Here is a 17,738-nt window from a genome sequence, read left to right on the forward strand (position 1 = left end):
TGCCCAGTGAGCAGGCGCTAGGGGATAGGCCACCCGCAGGGGCCCATTTCACCATACATGCACAATGCTCCATTATGTGCCTGTCACTTAGTTACATCTTGTGCTTCTTAGTGGAAGTAGTGACAACAATGAGTTCTAGAAGCAGCCTGTTGCCATTTTTGCCAAGTTGGGAAGAACAGTTTTCATTTTTTGAGAAAGATGGGTTGCCTCAGTGGCTTGTGTGCCATAAAGTTCTGAGTACAATTAAGAAGTATAATACACAGCATCACTATATGTCCCTTCATGTGATACAGTATGATGAGGTGGACAGTAACACAAGAAAGCAACTCATTGTCACACTGAAGAGCAAAGTTCAGCAACAGGCAAATCTGACATAAAATAAATAAATAAATATCACAAATGAATACATACTTCTTCTACACCCTCTGTCTTAGTATTGATTTCATTTACTACACATGTGTTATGCAACTATTGTAGACTGCTGACACTGATGAAGATTCAACTCTGATGCGATGCTTCAAGCAAGCTACAAAGTTGCACACATCATTGCAACAACTGGAACACCATTCTCAATGGTTCCCTTGGTGAAATCATGTCTGCTTGCCATTGTCGAGTGCTTAGCACCAGCAGACAATATGGAATTTGAAGGAGTTTGCCTCTCCAAGCAAATGGTACCTCACCGGATTCTGAATATGGACACAGATTGGAAAATCAACTGAAGCAGAAGTGCCAGACTTTACAACTTTTTTGTTAGCCCTTGATGAAACCACAGATGTTGCTCGGCTCACAATATCTGTGAGGGATATTAATTCAGAACTATAGGTTTTTGAGGAGCTGATAGATGTGATACCAAAGGAGTACACAATCCCAGGTCATCACATATGTGTGGTTGTCTGTGAGTCTGCAGAAAACATGTTCTTGCCATGGGACAGGCTCTATTCTGTGGCAACTGCAAGTGGTTGGGAGCCAGTAAGGTTACATGACTTATTTGAAGCAAAAAATCAAGACAGAATTTTAGAAAGAAAGAAATTTTGGAAAGAAATATCAAGCGTACTCTGTTTCGAGCAGCAGGAAGTCTGTTTTGCTGAAAGTGTGAAACACACTGACATCATAGTGAAGTGTGTAAATTTTGTGAGATGCTATGGTGTCAACCACCACCAGTTCAAAGTCTTTTTGCATGACCTGGAAGCAGCCTATAGCAATATTCCTTATCACTGCACAGTATGGTGACTTAGCGGAGGCACAGTTCTCGACATAGTTTTCATAATTTGGGAAGAAATTGCCTTGTTTATGGAAATGAAAGGAGACAGGCAACCATCACTCCCTGATGAGACATGGGTAGCAGACCTGGCCTTTTTAACTGACATTACAAGGCATTTAAACAGCTTAAATGCATCACTTCAAGGAAAGGATCTATTAATTGTTGATATTTACAATAAAATGTATGCATTCATGGACAAAATTCATGTATTTGAAAGGCAACTTGGTAGAGGAAATTTAACATTTTCTGAGTGTTTTTCATTCCTTCGGTTGCCTGAAGAACTAAGTTTTGGGAATTTTCAACCAATTATCATACAACTTCATCAAGGTATTGAGTTGAGTTTCAGGACATGTATTGCCTACAAAACAAGTTAAAACTGTTTAGTGCTCCATTTTCAGTTGTACCGGGTAATACTCCTTCAGAAATGGAACAAACAACTTTTGTAAAACATCACACTGCTCAAGGACAGATATTACAAAATCATGTATTTCATAAGATGAGATCATGATCTTTGTACAAAAGACTTTCCCAAATTACACAGGAATGCAGCTGACATCATATATATGTTTGGCTCAACACATGGTTGTGAACAACTGCTTTCTACAATGACGAGAGTAAAAACTACAGAAAGGCCCCAGCTGCATGACCCAACACATTAAAAATTATAATCAACCATCCTTTATTGCCTTGCACATGGTCTTCCCCCTAGCCAGTGTTTTATGCACAGTGGACAGTGCTATCCAACTATGACAATGCATGCATGTGTGCCAGCTGTTTACTCACTCCTGCCTGCCAGTGCCCACAGGTGCCCAGCCACTTGCAGTTGAGTTCTTAAGCTAGAACAGCCTTGTCTAAACGATTATCTAACTTGTGTATCTGTTGAAGATCTACATTATATAGTACTCCTCTGAATTGAGAAAATATATTTGCTATTTGAGAAAATCCTCTGTTCAGTTCTGCTGTTATTTCTTCTTCCATTTGAGAAAATCTTTAATTTTTCTGTGTGAATGCCTGCATAAATGAATCAAATGGTTTACTCCTCTCTATGAGAGCCATTTTTGTCAATCTAACAAATATTAATGTATTAAGTCCCATAGTTAGTGATGCAGATTAACTAAAACCGTACTAATAATAAATGATATATTTTTCTTGTCTCTGTATCATTCAGTAACCAGCAAAATTTCTGAAATTTTCTGTTGGAATTAAATTTTGTCTTAGAAATCTTCTGTGTCACTTGATATTCACCTAACAAGTTCAGTTTCAATGTATGAGTTGCAATTTAGAAATCACTCCACAATCAACCATACAGTGGACTCTGCTGAGCATTTGTGTACTGTGTCAACTGCATCTGTTCTTCATCTGCAGCTGTCTCACATACCCACTGCATGGCTGTGACATGCAGCACTGGATGTTGGTTGCCAACTGTGCTGCATGGCCACATCATATAGTAACTGTTGACTGTGAACTTCAGGCTGCTATTCACCTCCCAAGTTGATGAGGAAGCTTACAGTGCTCTCTGTTATTGGTTTCTCAAACTATTCTTCTCATAGACTGAACTGAGTGTTTAGCATACAATTAGTGCAAACCAAAGTTAACTTTGATTTCAGGTTTTGACTTTTATTGTCGAAGGATAATCAAAATTAAATTCAATCAGTACAAAATCTTGTTTCCCCTTCAAATTGCATACCATATGTCACCGGATAATGATTACTAGTGTACTGATATTGTTGCTGAATTACCTGACAATAGTTTGCTTGTTAATGTTGCCAAGAAAAATTTATTTTTGTTTGTTCTTTGTAGCTAATGACAAATCTTTTACAATTATTCCAAGTTTGCATACGCAGCACTTAATACCATATTGGTGTATTAAATAAAGAATTATATCACTTCCAGTTAATGTCAATTCTTCTGTGGTGTAAATATTATGTAGAATTAATTCACACCACCTATTCACAGTACTTGCAGATAACTTTGAAATAATCTCTTAAATCACTTTACAGATGAAATGTAAAGTCCAATCTTCAGTTCTGTCTAGCATTTCAAGCAATAACAAAGTATTCAATTGTTTTTATTTTGTGGAGTTGCCTAGCCTTGTTTCCTGTATGGCAAAACTTACATATGTATTGACACTGTCTCTCTTCATTAATGTTCTTCATGTTCACTTGAGAGTAGTGGCATAATCTCCAATCTTGAGAAACCAGGTCATAATTAAAATATTCTTCAAAACAGTGTTTCCTATTTTTAAATGTTTCATTCTTCTTCATAAGTCTCACATTTTTTTGTTAATCTCCAAAAAACATTTTCACTTCAAATTTGTATTTCACACACAGTCACCACATGAGAGGGATCTGGGTTTCAAAACCATAGAACAATCTTGATGTAGGTTTAATTGTGATACATTACTTATTAAACTTTCTCCAATTTCTAGTCTCTAAATGGACTTCAACTGTTCTAGATGACAATTTGCTTTTATTACAAGTTGAGTCACATCAATCTGCATCAAGTGGATCTCAAATTCACACTGAGTTGAACTGCAGACTTTTTACAAAAGTGTTTACACAATAATTCTTCAATTACTATTTCATTGATGGGTGATTACTCCAGTTCTCCCCTTAAGCATTCAGTGTGTTACTGGAAACTCCATGCCACACAAAACAAATATTTACCCTCACATGTTTATATAAATGATCTGCCTTTGTATTTAACACAGAATTAATTATCATTTTTTTCCAATCACTTTGAATATTTTTTTTCTCAAGTGACCTTTAGTAACCTGCTGCTAGAAGAGGGAAACTTATTTTGCATAATCTTTGTAGAATCGTACTAGCATCCCATCAGGTCCAGTTGCCCTTCCTGTCTTGAGTCATTTTAGTTGATTTTCTATCCCATGTTCATTTATTTCAATAGCTACCATTTTTCCAATTGTGTGACAACTGAAAAAATGATGTTCTTCTGTGAAACAATTTTGGAAAAAGACATTTCGTATTTCAATCTTTTCCTGTGCTCTCCATTTTAACACTATTATGATCGCTGAGTGTCAGAACAGTTGGCTTTGATCTGTTTACTGATTTAACATTTGACCCAAACTTATTAGGATTTTGTGTCAAATTGGTAGATTTTTGCTTTTCTTGAACATACCAGCCATGGGTCTCTTTATGCTAATTTAGCTTAGTTCAGTTTTTGTTTGTCCATGAGGTTTTGGCTATGTTTAATTCTGCAGTAAAAGTCCCTTTGCTTTCAGAGCAGCTTCCTAATATGTCTGTCCAACCCATCCATCAAGACTATGCCTGCTACACACCTGTCTGAAATTTATTGTGTAGGCTGAGAAAATATTTAGAAGACCAGCACAAAACTGACCCTTGTTAATGAACAGGAGAAATGCCCATCTCAGAAAATAATAGAAACCATAATTTCAATGCACCAACTGGTTGCTGTCACATGTCTGCACATGCACATCCCCTGTATGCTTCATCCCGAACACTTCACTGCCATTACATTTGAGTGTTTAAAGACCAGTTGAATGTAACACAAAACGGTGCTCATGATAAAATAGTGTGCGTCATAAGAATACTATGCCTGCTACAGTCATACACTTTTGGTTAGCTTGCAATAGCCACAGCCTGACAGTCTGGAACCTGTGGTACATTACATGCCATTTTTAGGCAGCAGAAATGTTGTGTCAAGTTGTAACTGGCAGTCTTGCAGTATGTAACAACTGGTCAGGAGAGTAGGTATATCCAGAGCTAGATGTGTTGGTTGGATCATAAAGACAGGGATCTGTGGCAGTAAAAGCTAAGATGGTGATCATAGGAAGAACTGTATTAAGAAGTCAAGTGGTTATTAATTAATAATCATTTATAATTGTACATGTGAAAGTTAAATACTAGCAGTGAATGATAGCTTTCTAGTATGAGTAGAACTGAGTTAAATATTAGAATTTATGTGAATTAATGGCCTATAACAGTCTGCAATAAAAGTTTCAACTGGTATGGATGAAAAAAATTAAGATCAATTAAATGGTGACTTCTCTGGAAGTCTGTGGACTATAAAAGTGTGGATAGCACAGTGAAGAACATGAATTGTTGGGAACAAATAAAATAAGTATATTTACATTGTGTTGTCATTTGTAACATATCTTGATCATGTGTAATTGTCAAGTTGATGGCCATTAATTACAGACACAACACAAACAACAGGAATATGGTTTATTTCTGTTGTTGGTCATCAAGTTGATAGGCTGGAAATGACAGGTGTCATGACTCCATTTATTGGACCAGAACCTACCCTAATGTGATGGTAAACCCAAAACTATGTGGCAGGAGGTAGCACACAGAATGCTGGACTCTCTACATCTACACCTACAGTATACTCTTCAACCACCGTGATATGCAGTGCGGAGTTTCTTCCTGTTCCATTCATGTACGGAGCATGAATGTTTGAATGCCTCTGTGCATGCAGTGATTATTCTAAACTTATCTTCACAGTCCCTAAGTGAGAGATGCATAGGGAGTTGTAGTATATTCCTAGAGCAGTCACTTCAAGCTGGTTCTTGAAACTTTGTTAATAGACTTTCTCAGGATAGTTTACGTCTGTCTTCAAGGGTCTTTCAATTCAGTTCCTTCATTTTCTCTGTGACATTTTCCCACAGACCAAACAAATCTCTGACCATTCATGCTGTCCTTCTCTCCATATGTTCAGTATTCAGTATCTGGTATGACTTCACACACTTGAGCAATATTTTACAACCAGTCGCACAAGTGAGTTGTAAGCAATCTCCTTGGTAGATTGATTGCACTTTCCCAGTATTCTACCAATAAATCAAAGTTGTCCTTTACCCACGGCTGAACCTATGTGACCATTCCATTTCGTATCCCTACAAACTGTTACACCCAGGTATTTGTATGAGTTGGCTGATTCCAACAGTGACTTGTTGATAGTATAGTCACAGGATACTACATTTTTTGTTTTTTTGTTTTGTGAAGTGTTCAGTTTTACTTTTCTGAACATTTAAAGCAAGTTTCAATATTTGCAACACTTTGAAGTCTATCAAGTTCTGACTGAAAATTTATGGAGCTTCTTTCAGATAGTACTTCATTATAGATAACTGCACCATCTGTAAAAATCCTGATTTTTACTATCAATACTGTCTGCAAGGTCACTAATATACAACATGATATGTAAGGATCCAATCGCACTTTCCAGCGGCACAACTGAAATTACATCTACATCTGATGATGACTCACCATCCGAGATAACAGGTTGCATCCTCCCTACCAAAAAGCTCTCAATCCAGTCACAAATTTCACTTGATATCCATATGATCATACTTTTGACAATAAACGTAGGTATGGTACTCAGTCAAATGCTTTTCAGAAATCAAGAAACACAGCGTCTGCCTGATTGCCTTATCCAAAGCTTTCAGTATATCATTTGAGGAAAGTATGAATTGGGTTTCACATGATTGGTGTCTCCAAAATCCATGCTTGTTGGCATTGAGGAGGTTATTCAGTTCAAGGTACCCCATTATGTCTGAGCTCAGAATGTGTTCTAAGATCCTACAACAAATTGATGTCAAGGATTCTGGGTGGTAGTTTTGTGGATCACTTCTACCACCCTTCTTGTAGATGGGTGTGACTTGTGCCTTTTACCAAGAACTGGGCAGGTTGTTCAACAGATATATGGTAGATTATAATTAGAAGAGAGGCTAACTCAGCCAAAAATTCAGTATAGAATCTGACAGGGGCACCATTGGGTCCTGAATCATTATCCAATTTTAACAGTTTCAGCTGTTTCTCAATGACACTGACACTAATACTTGTTTCATTCATCTTTTTAGTGGTACAAGGATTAAATTAGGGCAATTCTCATGGGTTTTCCTCAATTTCATATCCTGTGTCATTCACTATGGACAGGACTCTTAACTTTGGTGTCACTAACAGCCTTTACATATAACCAGAATTTCTCTGGGTTCTGTGAAAGATCACTTGACAGTATTCTGGTATGGTAGTTACTGAAGGTATCATGCATTGCTCTCTTGATTGCACGTTTCATACAGCATCTCTCTATTCATAGCCCTACACTTTGTTTTACACCTATTATGCAGTAATCTCTGTTTCTTTAGAAATTTCTTTTTACAGTGACTGTATACCATGGAGGTTTCCTCCCATTATGAACTTTTCTACTTGGTACACATATATCCAGTGAATGGTCAACTAGTCTTTTAAACTTGAGCCAGAGTTCCTGTACATGCTCCTGTCCTGTGCTGAAAGTTTCAAGTTCCTCATTGAGGTATGGCTACTGATTTTTTATCTAGTTTACTGAACACATATATCTTTCTGCTTGTTTAGTTGTCCTTTGTACTTTGGTAATCATTGTTGCCACAGCCATGTATTGGTCACTGATGCCAGTTTTGATGTGGACATCCTCAAAGAGGTTGCCATTAGATCCAATATATTTCCATCATGAGTGGTGTTCCTAACTATCCATTCTAGGTAGTTTTCAGAGAAGGCACTCAGTAAAGTTTCACAGGGTGTGTTATCATGGCCACCAGAAAAAATCCGTAATTTTCACAATTAACTGCTGGATTTTGCAAAAACAGACATAACGTCTGATGGGATAACCAGAATCACTGGTTTTTCCAATGTTATTTATAATCCGTCTTGATTGCAAAAAATGTTTATTCACATGACCGGTTTCGGTTCCTCTAGAACCATCTTCAGATCTGCAATTTCGGTTACAGGAGTAACCTGTCTATTCACAGCAACCTTCACATGCTGCGTCACAGCTATCATTATCTGGATTGGATGGAGAGTGCCTAATCTAAAATACCCTTGTCTGGACTCCCCCACACAGTCAGCTAACTGAGTAGCAGCCTCTGATGTGTAGTGCCCACCCAACACATTCAGGAGGACCCTACAGTCCTCAACCCTATGGCACAAGTCCAGGAGGTCACAGCCTACCTTGTCACAGAACTTTGGAAGTCTCTGTTCAGTCCTTCAATCTGACTCAGAACCAAAGGGCACGATCAGTTATCGGGACAATGCTGCAAATTGTGAGCTTCATTGAAACTCCATGTACACGGCTGGTCTTCTCAGCCTTCTCTGCTGGTCAATGGAATGACCCAAGAATGACCTCAGAGCCCAGACGATAGGCATAATTTGTTCCAACATGCACCACAATCTGTGGTTCATTGCACCGTGTTCCATCAATGACTGCCCCCAGGCATACACACTCAGGGCACCTGGTGTCCTTTCCTGTCCCTTTCTCTCATTTCCCCAAGGGGTACTATCATTCGCCATACATTTGAACTGGCGGTAATTAATAGACCCCTGCCCTTTTGGGTTTTCCTCCTCCTGACACCAGACAAGACAGATTTCCCCAAAACAAGTGAAGTGAGTCCCACTGGCTCAGTTTCAGTTTCACTGAAAGACAGCACTTCAAACGTGTTGGTTAAGAGGATCGGTACAACACCCTGAGTCCTCCCTGGTCCTCAGCCAACCTGTACAGGACACCTAGATCTACCACTGACATGCCATTTGCAGTCAAGTTGGTGAGTAATGACAAATCCTGTACTTTCTGTGGAGGAGACAGGGTACATGGCAGAGGATAGTACTTGAGGTACCTCTGGTACAGATATCACAAGTACACGACTCTCTGGAGAGCTCTTTCAACGCACCCATTTGCAGCAGCTGCCAATCATTTGACAGTCGGTCAATTTCCAGCTGCTTACGAACATCAACCAACTCATCCCGTGTTCGAGAGCACATTCACACACACACAAGTGAATGTGACTGCTGACACTGTGACTGCTAACAACTGTAACTATGTACCATTACGTGGGAAATTTTACAGAGAGGAGCCACAAACACCACTACAGCAAGGGACTGCACAGCAATAAATGGGGTAGAGGACGTGAAGGCTTTTGATAGAGACTGCAACAGATTCTAACCAGGAGGAACACAGAAAACCAACCAAGAAATTGAATAACCTAAAACAAAGATGTAACAGGTGGCATACGAAATGTGCAAGTTAAAGCATCCACTCAAACTTTTGCATGTTGAGCTCTGCCAGTGGTTTCTGAGTGAAATGGAATCAGGGCTTTTGGTTTTCAGTTCTTCAGATGAGGGTTGGTTCAGCCTGTCAGGGTACGTGAACTCATGGAACATGCACCATTATGCATTGTAAAATCCCCATTAGTACTTTGAAGAGCCATTGCATAATAGTAAGCTTGGTGTTTGGTGTGTGATGTCACGTGTCCACATCATAGCACAAATCTTTCATCAAACTGTTAATTCTAACCAGCATGTCCATATGTAAGTCAGCTCACAGAAGATGAATTACTGTATGGATATTTTCAGCAAGATGCAGCAACAGCACCCACTGCACAGACAACTTTGTCATAAAAGCATGATGTATTCACTGATGAGAGGGTTATCAGCAGAGATAGTGCAATCTCCTGGCCACCTCAATTGCCTGACCTCTCCTCCTGTGATTTACAGCCATGGGGCAAATTGTAGGGTCATGGTACTCAAATAATCCTCACACACTGGAAGAGCTGAACACTGAAAACACTACTGCTGCTACCCCTCAGGCAGAGCTGCTATGCATGCCTCACAGTTTGCTGAATCAAGCACAGTGCTGCATTGACGACAATGGTTGCCATTTTCACTCTTTTCTCTGATGTTTATTCGCAAGGCTCAATGGCACACCAGTCTTTCTATAAATATTTTCTGGGCCAGTTTTATTTTAGCCATGCAGTAAAATATTCTTGACCTTTGTCTATTTATACTCAACATTTTCAGCCTCAGATAGATTGTTTGATGTTGACTGCCCAAGTAATCTGAGATCTCTCTCTCTCTCTCTCTCTCTCTCTCTCTCTCTCTCTCTCTCTCTCTCTCTCTCTCTTTCCACTAATTAAGCAGAAATATCTACTTACCTTTCTTCATATTCCTATTGACACATGCAGTTAGTATGGTGTAATAAACTTACAATCTTTGATTACCTGCTCTACTTTAACTGAGCTGAAAAGTTCAGGCCTCTTTGTAGCTAGATCTCACATGTTACCCTCTTGAGACAGTTCTCTGATTAACTGCTCAAGGTTATTTTTGGATAAAGCATTTAGAACATTTTTCATTAAATTGTCTGTCCCTAATACCCATCCTAATGGCTTGGGTCTCTAGCTTGCAGGTTGGCCTTAATACTATAGCATGACTATGAAATTTTATGAAGTAGGTTCTTGTTATTTACATTAATAGAGAACATACTGGCCAAAAGATTTTTCTTATATGGGAAAAGATAAATAATGTGGACAAATACAGTCTGTGTGGGTAGCATATACTTGCACCAAAAGGTTGTAACAATTCTCTCCTAATAAAGAATGTAGAAAACATTTACTTTAGCTGACACTGCATGTGAGCAAGCAGCACTGCAATGACAATGTATCTGCATTGTAAGAGTCACTTTATACAAAACAGTTTACTTAACTTGCAAATTGCATTGGTATCTAGGGGTGTGCATCTTTTTAATTAGACTAATCAGGTGCTGGATTGTTTGTTAAAACAGGCTTGAAGTGCTGATTTCAAAATATGTGGTTTTATTCTCATTCATTATAAAACCCACACCTCCAAAGAGCTTCACATGATGTTAACCCTTTGAACAGCAAAAAGAGTCTAACACCACTGGCACCAATCAAGTATAATATAAACAACTTCCAGCATGTCCTATGAGTCAAAATGTTGTTTATGTAACTTCTGTTTTTAGATCTGAATTCAGTTCTAATTTATTGAGTATTTTCCACAAGTATTGATTCCTTTGAGTATTTTTGAAAATAACCAGTTGATGATGGAGTTTTTAAGTTATAGAAAATATTCTTAAAGCTGTTAATTTCAGGTTATACTGAAAAACTGGTTGATTATCAATAGAATCACAATAAAAATATAAAAAGTAACATATGTTTAGTCTAATATTATTATTACATTGTAAAATAATGATAAATCATGTAGTTTTGTTTTATTAGCATTTTCTGTCATTCATTTGCAAACTAATATTAATAGTGTAACATTGCAATAAATTAAAATATTAATACACAAACAAAAAATCATATTTGTGGTAAATTTGTTCCCAAGGGCTAGAAAACTTTGCAAACATCTACAATCATAAATGCCATAATTTATAAATAAAAATGGATTCAAATCTGCTCAGAATTTAGCTGGTATTGCATATTTCTTTAACCGAGGAAAGTTCCATTGGGTCTTGATTTAATTCAACTATATGGGAGAACCCAGAACCTAAACAGACCAGAAACACAGTCATCAACCTTTCTTCCAAAAGCCTTAGTCCTACAGAAGTATCAGTCCTTTCCCAAGGCCTTCCCCATTGCCCACCCCCACAATCAATCATGCTGGACTTTGTGAATGACCTTCTCTCCTTGTCCCAGTCCTACAGTAGAAACACTTTTTCGACACCAACCCTACCAATCAGACTCAACCCAAAACCAATGCTAAACTCTGCCTGACTCAGTTCACCCCTTCATCCAACCATGATCCACCCCCTTCCTGCCACCACCAAATCAACCCCAGTTAACATTTAAGAATTTCTTAACCTCAAACTTTGCCTCACCATCATTCCCCAAATCCCTCAATATGGAAGCTAGCATTACATCCACAGAAAGAACCACAATCAACCACCAAAAAACCAATCCTGACCTTATAAGCCTAGTTGCTGACAAAGGCTCCACCACTGTGGCTTTGAACCACAGGAATTACCTGGTGGAAGGACCCCACTAGCTGTAACATTCTCAGATTTGTCCACCTACAAACTCTGGCACAGTGTCCCTACTTCCTTCCAGGTCACCATGACCAGCTATATCCTCGCCCACAATTACTTCACCTTGGATGCATCACCTACAAGCAAATACATGATACAGCAATGGGCACCTGCACGGCACCATCCTATGCCAGTCCATTTGTGGGCCATCTAGAGGAATCCTTCCTAACCACCCAGAATTCCAAACCCCTCACCTGGTTCAGATTTTCTGATGGCATCTTCATGATCTGGACTGAGAGTGAGAACATCCTATCCACATTCCTCCAGAACCTCAAAACCTTCTCATTTGCTTTATGTGGTCCTCCTCAACCCAACAAGCCATCTTCGGCAATGTTGATCTCTGCCTCAAACATTGCTGCATCAGTACCTCTATCCATATCACCCCATTCAACCACCAGCAATCCTTCACTTTGACAGCTGCCACCCTTTTCATAACAAGAAGTCCCTTCCACACTGTCTATTCGCCCATGGGTGTCATATCTATAGTGATCAGAGTATCTATCAAAATATACCAAGAGTCTCAATGAGGCCTTCACAGACTGAAATTACCCTCATAACCTTGTCCGTAAGCAGATCTCCTGTGCCTCATCTCTTCTGTCATGCACCAGTTCCTAACATCCCACCATCCTGCCACAAGAGAGCACTCCTAATCTCCTAATGCATGTCAGCACCACCCGGGAATGGAGCAACTGAATCACATTCTCGGCTACCTCTCATAGTTCCCTGAAATGAAGATTATCCTTCCTACTATTCTTCCCACCTCTCCACAATGTTATTCCACTGCCCACCAAACCTACACAATATTCTTATCCATCCCTACTCCATCCCTGCTCTGAGCCCCTTGCTTCATGGATCATTCCCCTGTAATAGACTTACACGCAAGACTTGTTCCATACATCCTCCCACCACCTCCTACTCCAGACCAACCACAAGCATCACCTTCCCCATTAAAGGCAGGGCTACCCGTGAAACCAGTCATGTGATCTACAACTTAAGCTGCAACCACTATGCTGCGTTCTATGTGGGCATCGCAACCAATGAGCTCTCTGTCCACATGAATGGCCACTGATAAACTGTACCCAAGAGACAGCTGGACCATCCAGTTGCTGAGCACACTGCCAAATATAAAATTTTTCACTTCAATGACTGCTCCACAGCCTATGCCATCTGGATCCTTCCAACCAACACTAGCATTTCTGAACTGTGCAGATGGGAGCTCTACTTGCAATGTGTCCTATGTTCCCGTAACACCCCTGGCCTCAACCTTCATTAGTCTACTATATCTACATCTACATCTATACTCTGCAAACCACTGTGAAGTGCTTGGCAGACGATATGTCTCATTGTGCCAATTATTAGGGTTTCTTCCTGTTCCATTCACATATGGAGTGCAGGAAGAATGACTGTTTGAATGTATCTGCGTGTGCTGTAATTATTCTAATCTTATCCTCATAATCCCTACGTGAGCAATATGTAGGTGGTTGTAGTATATTCCTAGAGTCACCTTTTAAAGCCAGTCCTTAAAACTTTTGTCAATAGACTTTGAAACTTTGTTAATAGACTGTTTTAGACTTTCATGCCAATCTTCAAGAATCTTCTAGTTGAGTTTCTTCAGTATCTCTGTGATTAAAAAAACCTGTGACCATTTGTGCTGCCCTTCTCTGTGGAGGTTCAACATCCCCTATTAGTCCTATTTGATACCAATCCCTCACACTTGAGCAATATTCTAGAACCGCTCACACGAGTGATTGTAAGCAATCTCCTTTGTAACCTGTCTGCACTTTCCATGTTCTTCATCCACCTCACTCCTCCCTGTTCCCTCTCGAGCACTACACAGCCTTCTGTTTTACCAGCACACCCATAGACTTTTTTCTTCTCCTCTCCTTCTCCCCTTTTCTACTCCCCCCCCCCCCCCCTCCTCCCTCTTCAAGCATCAAACCACCCAACTGCACCTAGCTGCCCTACCCTCTACCTGCCACATCCCTGTATGACCCACAAGCAGCACCTTTCCATCTCCCACCTCTAACTTGCTATCCCTCCCCCTCCCCCTCCCCCTCTGCACCTGGCCTCCTCCTTATTCTCACCTCCCAGATTGGCTCTCCCACCAGGAACAACTGTACACTGTCCAGCCTTGGTGGCCAGAGACAGTGGCCACATGCATGTGAGTTGTGTGTGCCTGAACATGTGTGTTGTTTACTTTAGAAGAAAGCTTCCTGGCTGAAGGCTCACATGTTTAGCAGTCACTTTGTTGTGCCTGTCTGGGGCTCAACATCTCCACTGTATGGTAACAGCAATCTATCCTTTTCATAATATTGTCATTATTCCATCCTGGATATGGTTTGTCTAAAGAATATACATATATAACTGATGAGATACGCAGATATATACCCACCTGGCAAGATTAACACGAGCTTTCTGTCCTCCACTTAGCATAATGCCTCTATCACCGACAAGAGTCTTATCACGGTGTGGGAATGTGTCAAAATCTGTCTCCAGTGCACAAGCTTTTATTACTTGCCAGTACCAATCTCTGTCGTAAGGTTCACCAAAGAGGATGTTCTGTCGGAGAGTTGCAGCAAACAGCCATGGTTCTTGTGATGCGTATGAAACTTTGCCTCTTATAGATAATGTTCCTGAAGTGATTGGCAGCTCACCCAGAACAGTCTGAAGTAAGGATGACTAGAAAAAAATTAATGCTTAATTAATAACAACAACAAAAAAATAAGCTCACATTAATCGAAAAACATTATTTGTTCTTACCAAATATTTCTCACTCCTATATTATCTATCATCTACCTTTTATTCCATGAGGGGCAGTCATAAAAACATAATTATCACCTGGAAAAATAAAGTCATTGATTTGTGTTTGTATGCAGACAGTAAATAGCTGCAGTTCTGGTATACATCGATATCACTGTGTCACAGTAGCATAGGGCAACAAAAGAGGAGCTACAAGAAAATGTTGTAGCTGACTCAAAGTGCAGTATCGTGCAGTAATTCGTTTTCAGCAGCAGCAGAAATATTGTAACTGTGTCAGGCCAATTCAGATGACTTCTTTAGCTGTCTGAAGTCCCTTGACACAGGTGCAACATTAGTGCTGCTGCTGAAAATGAATTATTGCATGATACCCTACTTTATCAGTCAGTTGTAACAGTTTGCTTTAGCTCCTCTATTGGTGTACTATGCTACTGTGAGCCATGGATATTGATATACACCAGAACTGCAGCTATATACAGTTCAAAAACATATAAAAATCAATGACATTTTTTTCTAAATGATAATTTATTATGTCTTGATAATTTCAGACATAAATATGGCAATGAATAATAATATTTAAGAACAGATCACAGTCTGAGATTGACACTACAGCAAAAAATTCTGGGGTAAATTTCAATTCACTTTTTATTACATTTCCTGCTGCAGTATAAATTCTAAAGACAGGAAGGGAAATGAAAGGACAGAATAAGGAGGCATTAGCAGAAAAATCTGGTGTAAAGAAAGAGCAAAGTGAAGCCAGGAACCTGGATACATAAGATATGGCACACTGTGCAATGCCCCAGTAATAGATGGAGGTGGTGATGAATGAAGTAACTAGAACTGAATGTACATCATAGTAAAAGAAATGGCAGACATATGAACAGTGGCTTTTTGGACTGTAATTGGACTGCTATATTAACACAAGGATAAATTAGATGATTGTGGCAGAAGCCTTGGTTCAATAGTAAGATATTTATACCTAGTAATGATGACAGCAACAGAAAGAAACACAGCAATGAATTCTTTGCAAAGTGTATAAATTCAGCTGAATTAATTCATTTTCTCACACAGCTAGCAGTATTTTAGCCAATGTTTAAATTTTCATCTATAGAATAAGGGTTGACTTTATACGATAAACAATAATAATAAACCTCATTGGTAGATTTGTGGCCGGTACTTAAAAAGACAGCACTTAAATTACATGTGTTAATCATCCTATGTACTGTATATGTTGATGTACATGAGATTGTATATCATATTTACCCCTACAAGCTGCTGACTGGTAAGAACACAACGTAATATTACGTTTATCTTAACAGGAATGTGAGGGGAGGTATAAGAGCATGAAAGAGGGTACATACAATGTGAAGATAAGTACAACAGGTTCAGCTAAAAGAAGGATAAAATGTGTGTGTATCTGGTGGAGGGGGTAGGTGGGGTGGAGGTAAGAAGGCATTCTGTCGGACTTCTGAATCATCACTACACATAATGCCCTCATTTTATAACAGTGCAGAGAGATCGGAAAATTAGTTCAGGATGCTTGCACAGAAGCTGCTAACAAAGCATTCACAAGTACTTACATACCTCTACAGTCCCTACAAAAATGAGATGTTTCCATTGCAGTAATTTTATGATCTGAGTTCTGAGACAATCATGTGCAATTCTTTGTCTGGTACAGATATTTCAAGCTCAATTACAACACTTTAACTATAAACAAGTATGACTGAGAAAACAGTTACCAAGGACTTCATTAAACAATATAATGTGGTTCAGTTTTCTCCTCAGACTAGAACATATAGAGAAAGACTGCCTTTTGTACCTACCTTTCCTGAACCTACTGGCCCTATAATGGCAAACAGCTTCCCTGGCACAACTTCGAGAGTCACATTCTTTAAAGTATCATCAGCATTGCTTTCCCATTTTGCTGTGACATCTGTTAATTTGATACAAGGAGTTTCTTTCTCCACATACTCCTTTTCAGTTTTCATTTGAATAATACTTCTGTCATGAATAGCATCTAGGTTCACTGACTTTATTTCATCATAGTTGAGGAAGTTCTGTAGAAACATGCAAAAGTGGTTAGGAATTTTAGAAATACATAACAGTGTTCAGCACTTCTACACCCTTTTGTAGATATCCAGCATATTACCTCAATACGCTTGCCAGAAATGAGACCTTCAGCTAGTGCTGCAATAGCTCTGGGGAATGAATCACTCATTGCTTGTTTCATGATATTGTAATATGCAGAAACAACAAAAACCTAAAAAAAAAGAAACAATTATAATCTCTAGTTTAACACATTTAAATGACGTAATGAACTAACCTTACATAAAAATGCAAACCACACAAATTATGACGGGTTATTAAGACTCTCATTCAGGAAGATCAAATGATGGAAAATACATAATGGAATAATACTGTCAATCAGAAACATAATTTTTATGTGAAGTAATACTTTTATTTTTTTATATTTTTTTTTAATTTTACACGTCTAGTTCTGTAGGACCAAACTGAGAAGCAAATCTCCAATGTCAGAGAACACATCAGCACATGCAAGTACAACATAAAAGCAATAACAGACAAAATAAAATGTTTAAGAACCCAAAAAAAGACAAGACAAGACTTTATGTAAACGCAAACAACAACATAACACAGGAATCAGATTATTTTTTCAAGAAACTTCTCAACAGAGTAGAAGGAGAGACACATGAGGAAACTCTTCAATTTCAATTTGAAAGCACGTGGATTACTGATAAGATTTTTGAATTCTTGTGGTACCTTATTGAAAATGGATGGAGCAGTTTACTGCACACCTTTCTGCACAAGAATCAAGGAAGTGTGGTCCAAGTGCAGATTGGATTTCTGACAAGTATTACCTGAGTGAAAGATGCTAATT

At 38.9% G+C, this 17,738-nt stretch overlaps 1 protein-coding gene across 1 annotated transcript in view; it reads right to left on the bottom strand.

Moving 5' to 3' along the window:
• Window positions 1–17,738, bottom strand: part of LOC126458057 (probable multidrug resistance-associated protein lethal(2)03659) — a 289,235-nt gene that overhangs the window by 126,405 nt on the left and 145,092 nt on the right. Inside the window, exons 9-11 of the mRNA XM_050094855.1 lie at window positions 16,992–17,102; window positions 16,666–16,899; window positions 14,478–14,764 (exon numbers count right to left, since the gene is read on the bottom strand). Of these exons, the coding sequence (XP_049950812.1) occupies window positions 14,478–14,764; window positions 16,666–16,899; window positions 16,992–17,102 (632 nt within the window). The remainder of the gene's footprint in view (window positions 1–14,477; window positions 14,765–16,665; window positions 16,900–16,991; window positions 17,103–17,738) is intronic.

This window comes from Schistocerca serialis, chromosome 2 (assembly GCF_023864345.2).
Source record: "Schistocerca serialis cubense isolate TAMUIC-IGC-003099 chromosome 2, iqSchSeri2.2, whole genome shotgun sequence".
Lineage (NCBI taxonomy): Eukaryota > Metazoa > Arthropoda > Insecta > Orthoptera > Acrididae > Schistocerca > Schistocerca serialis.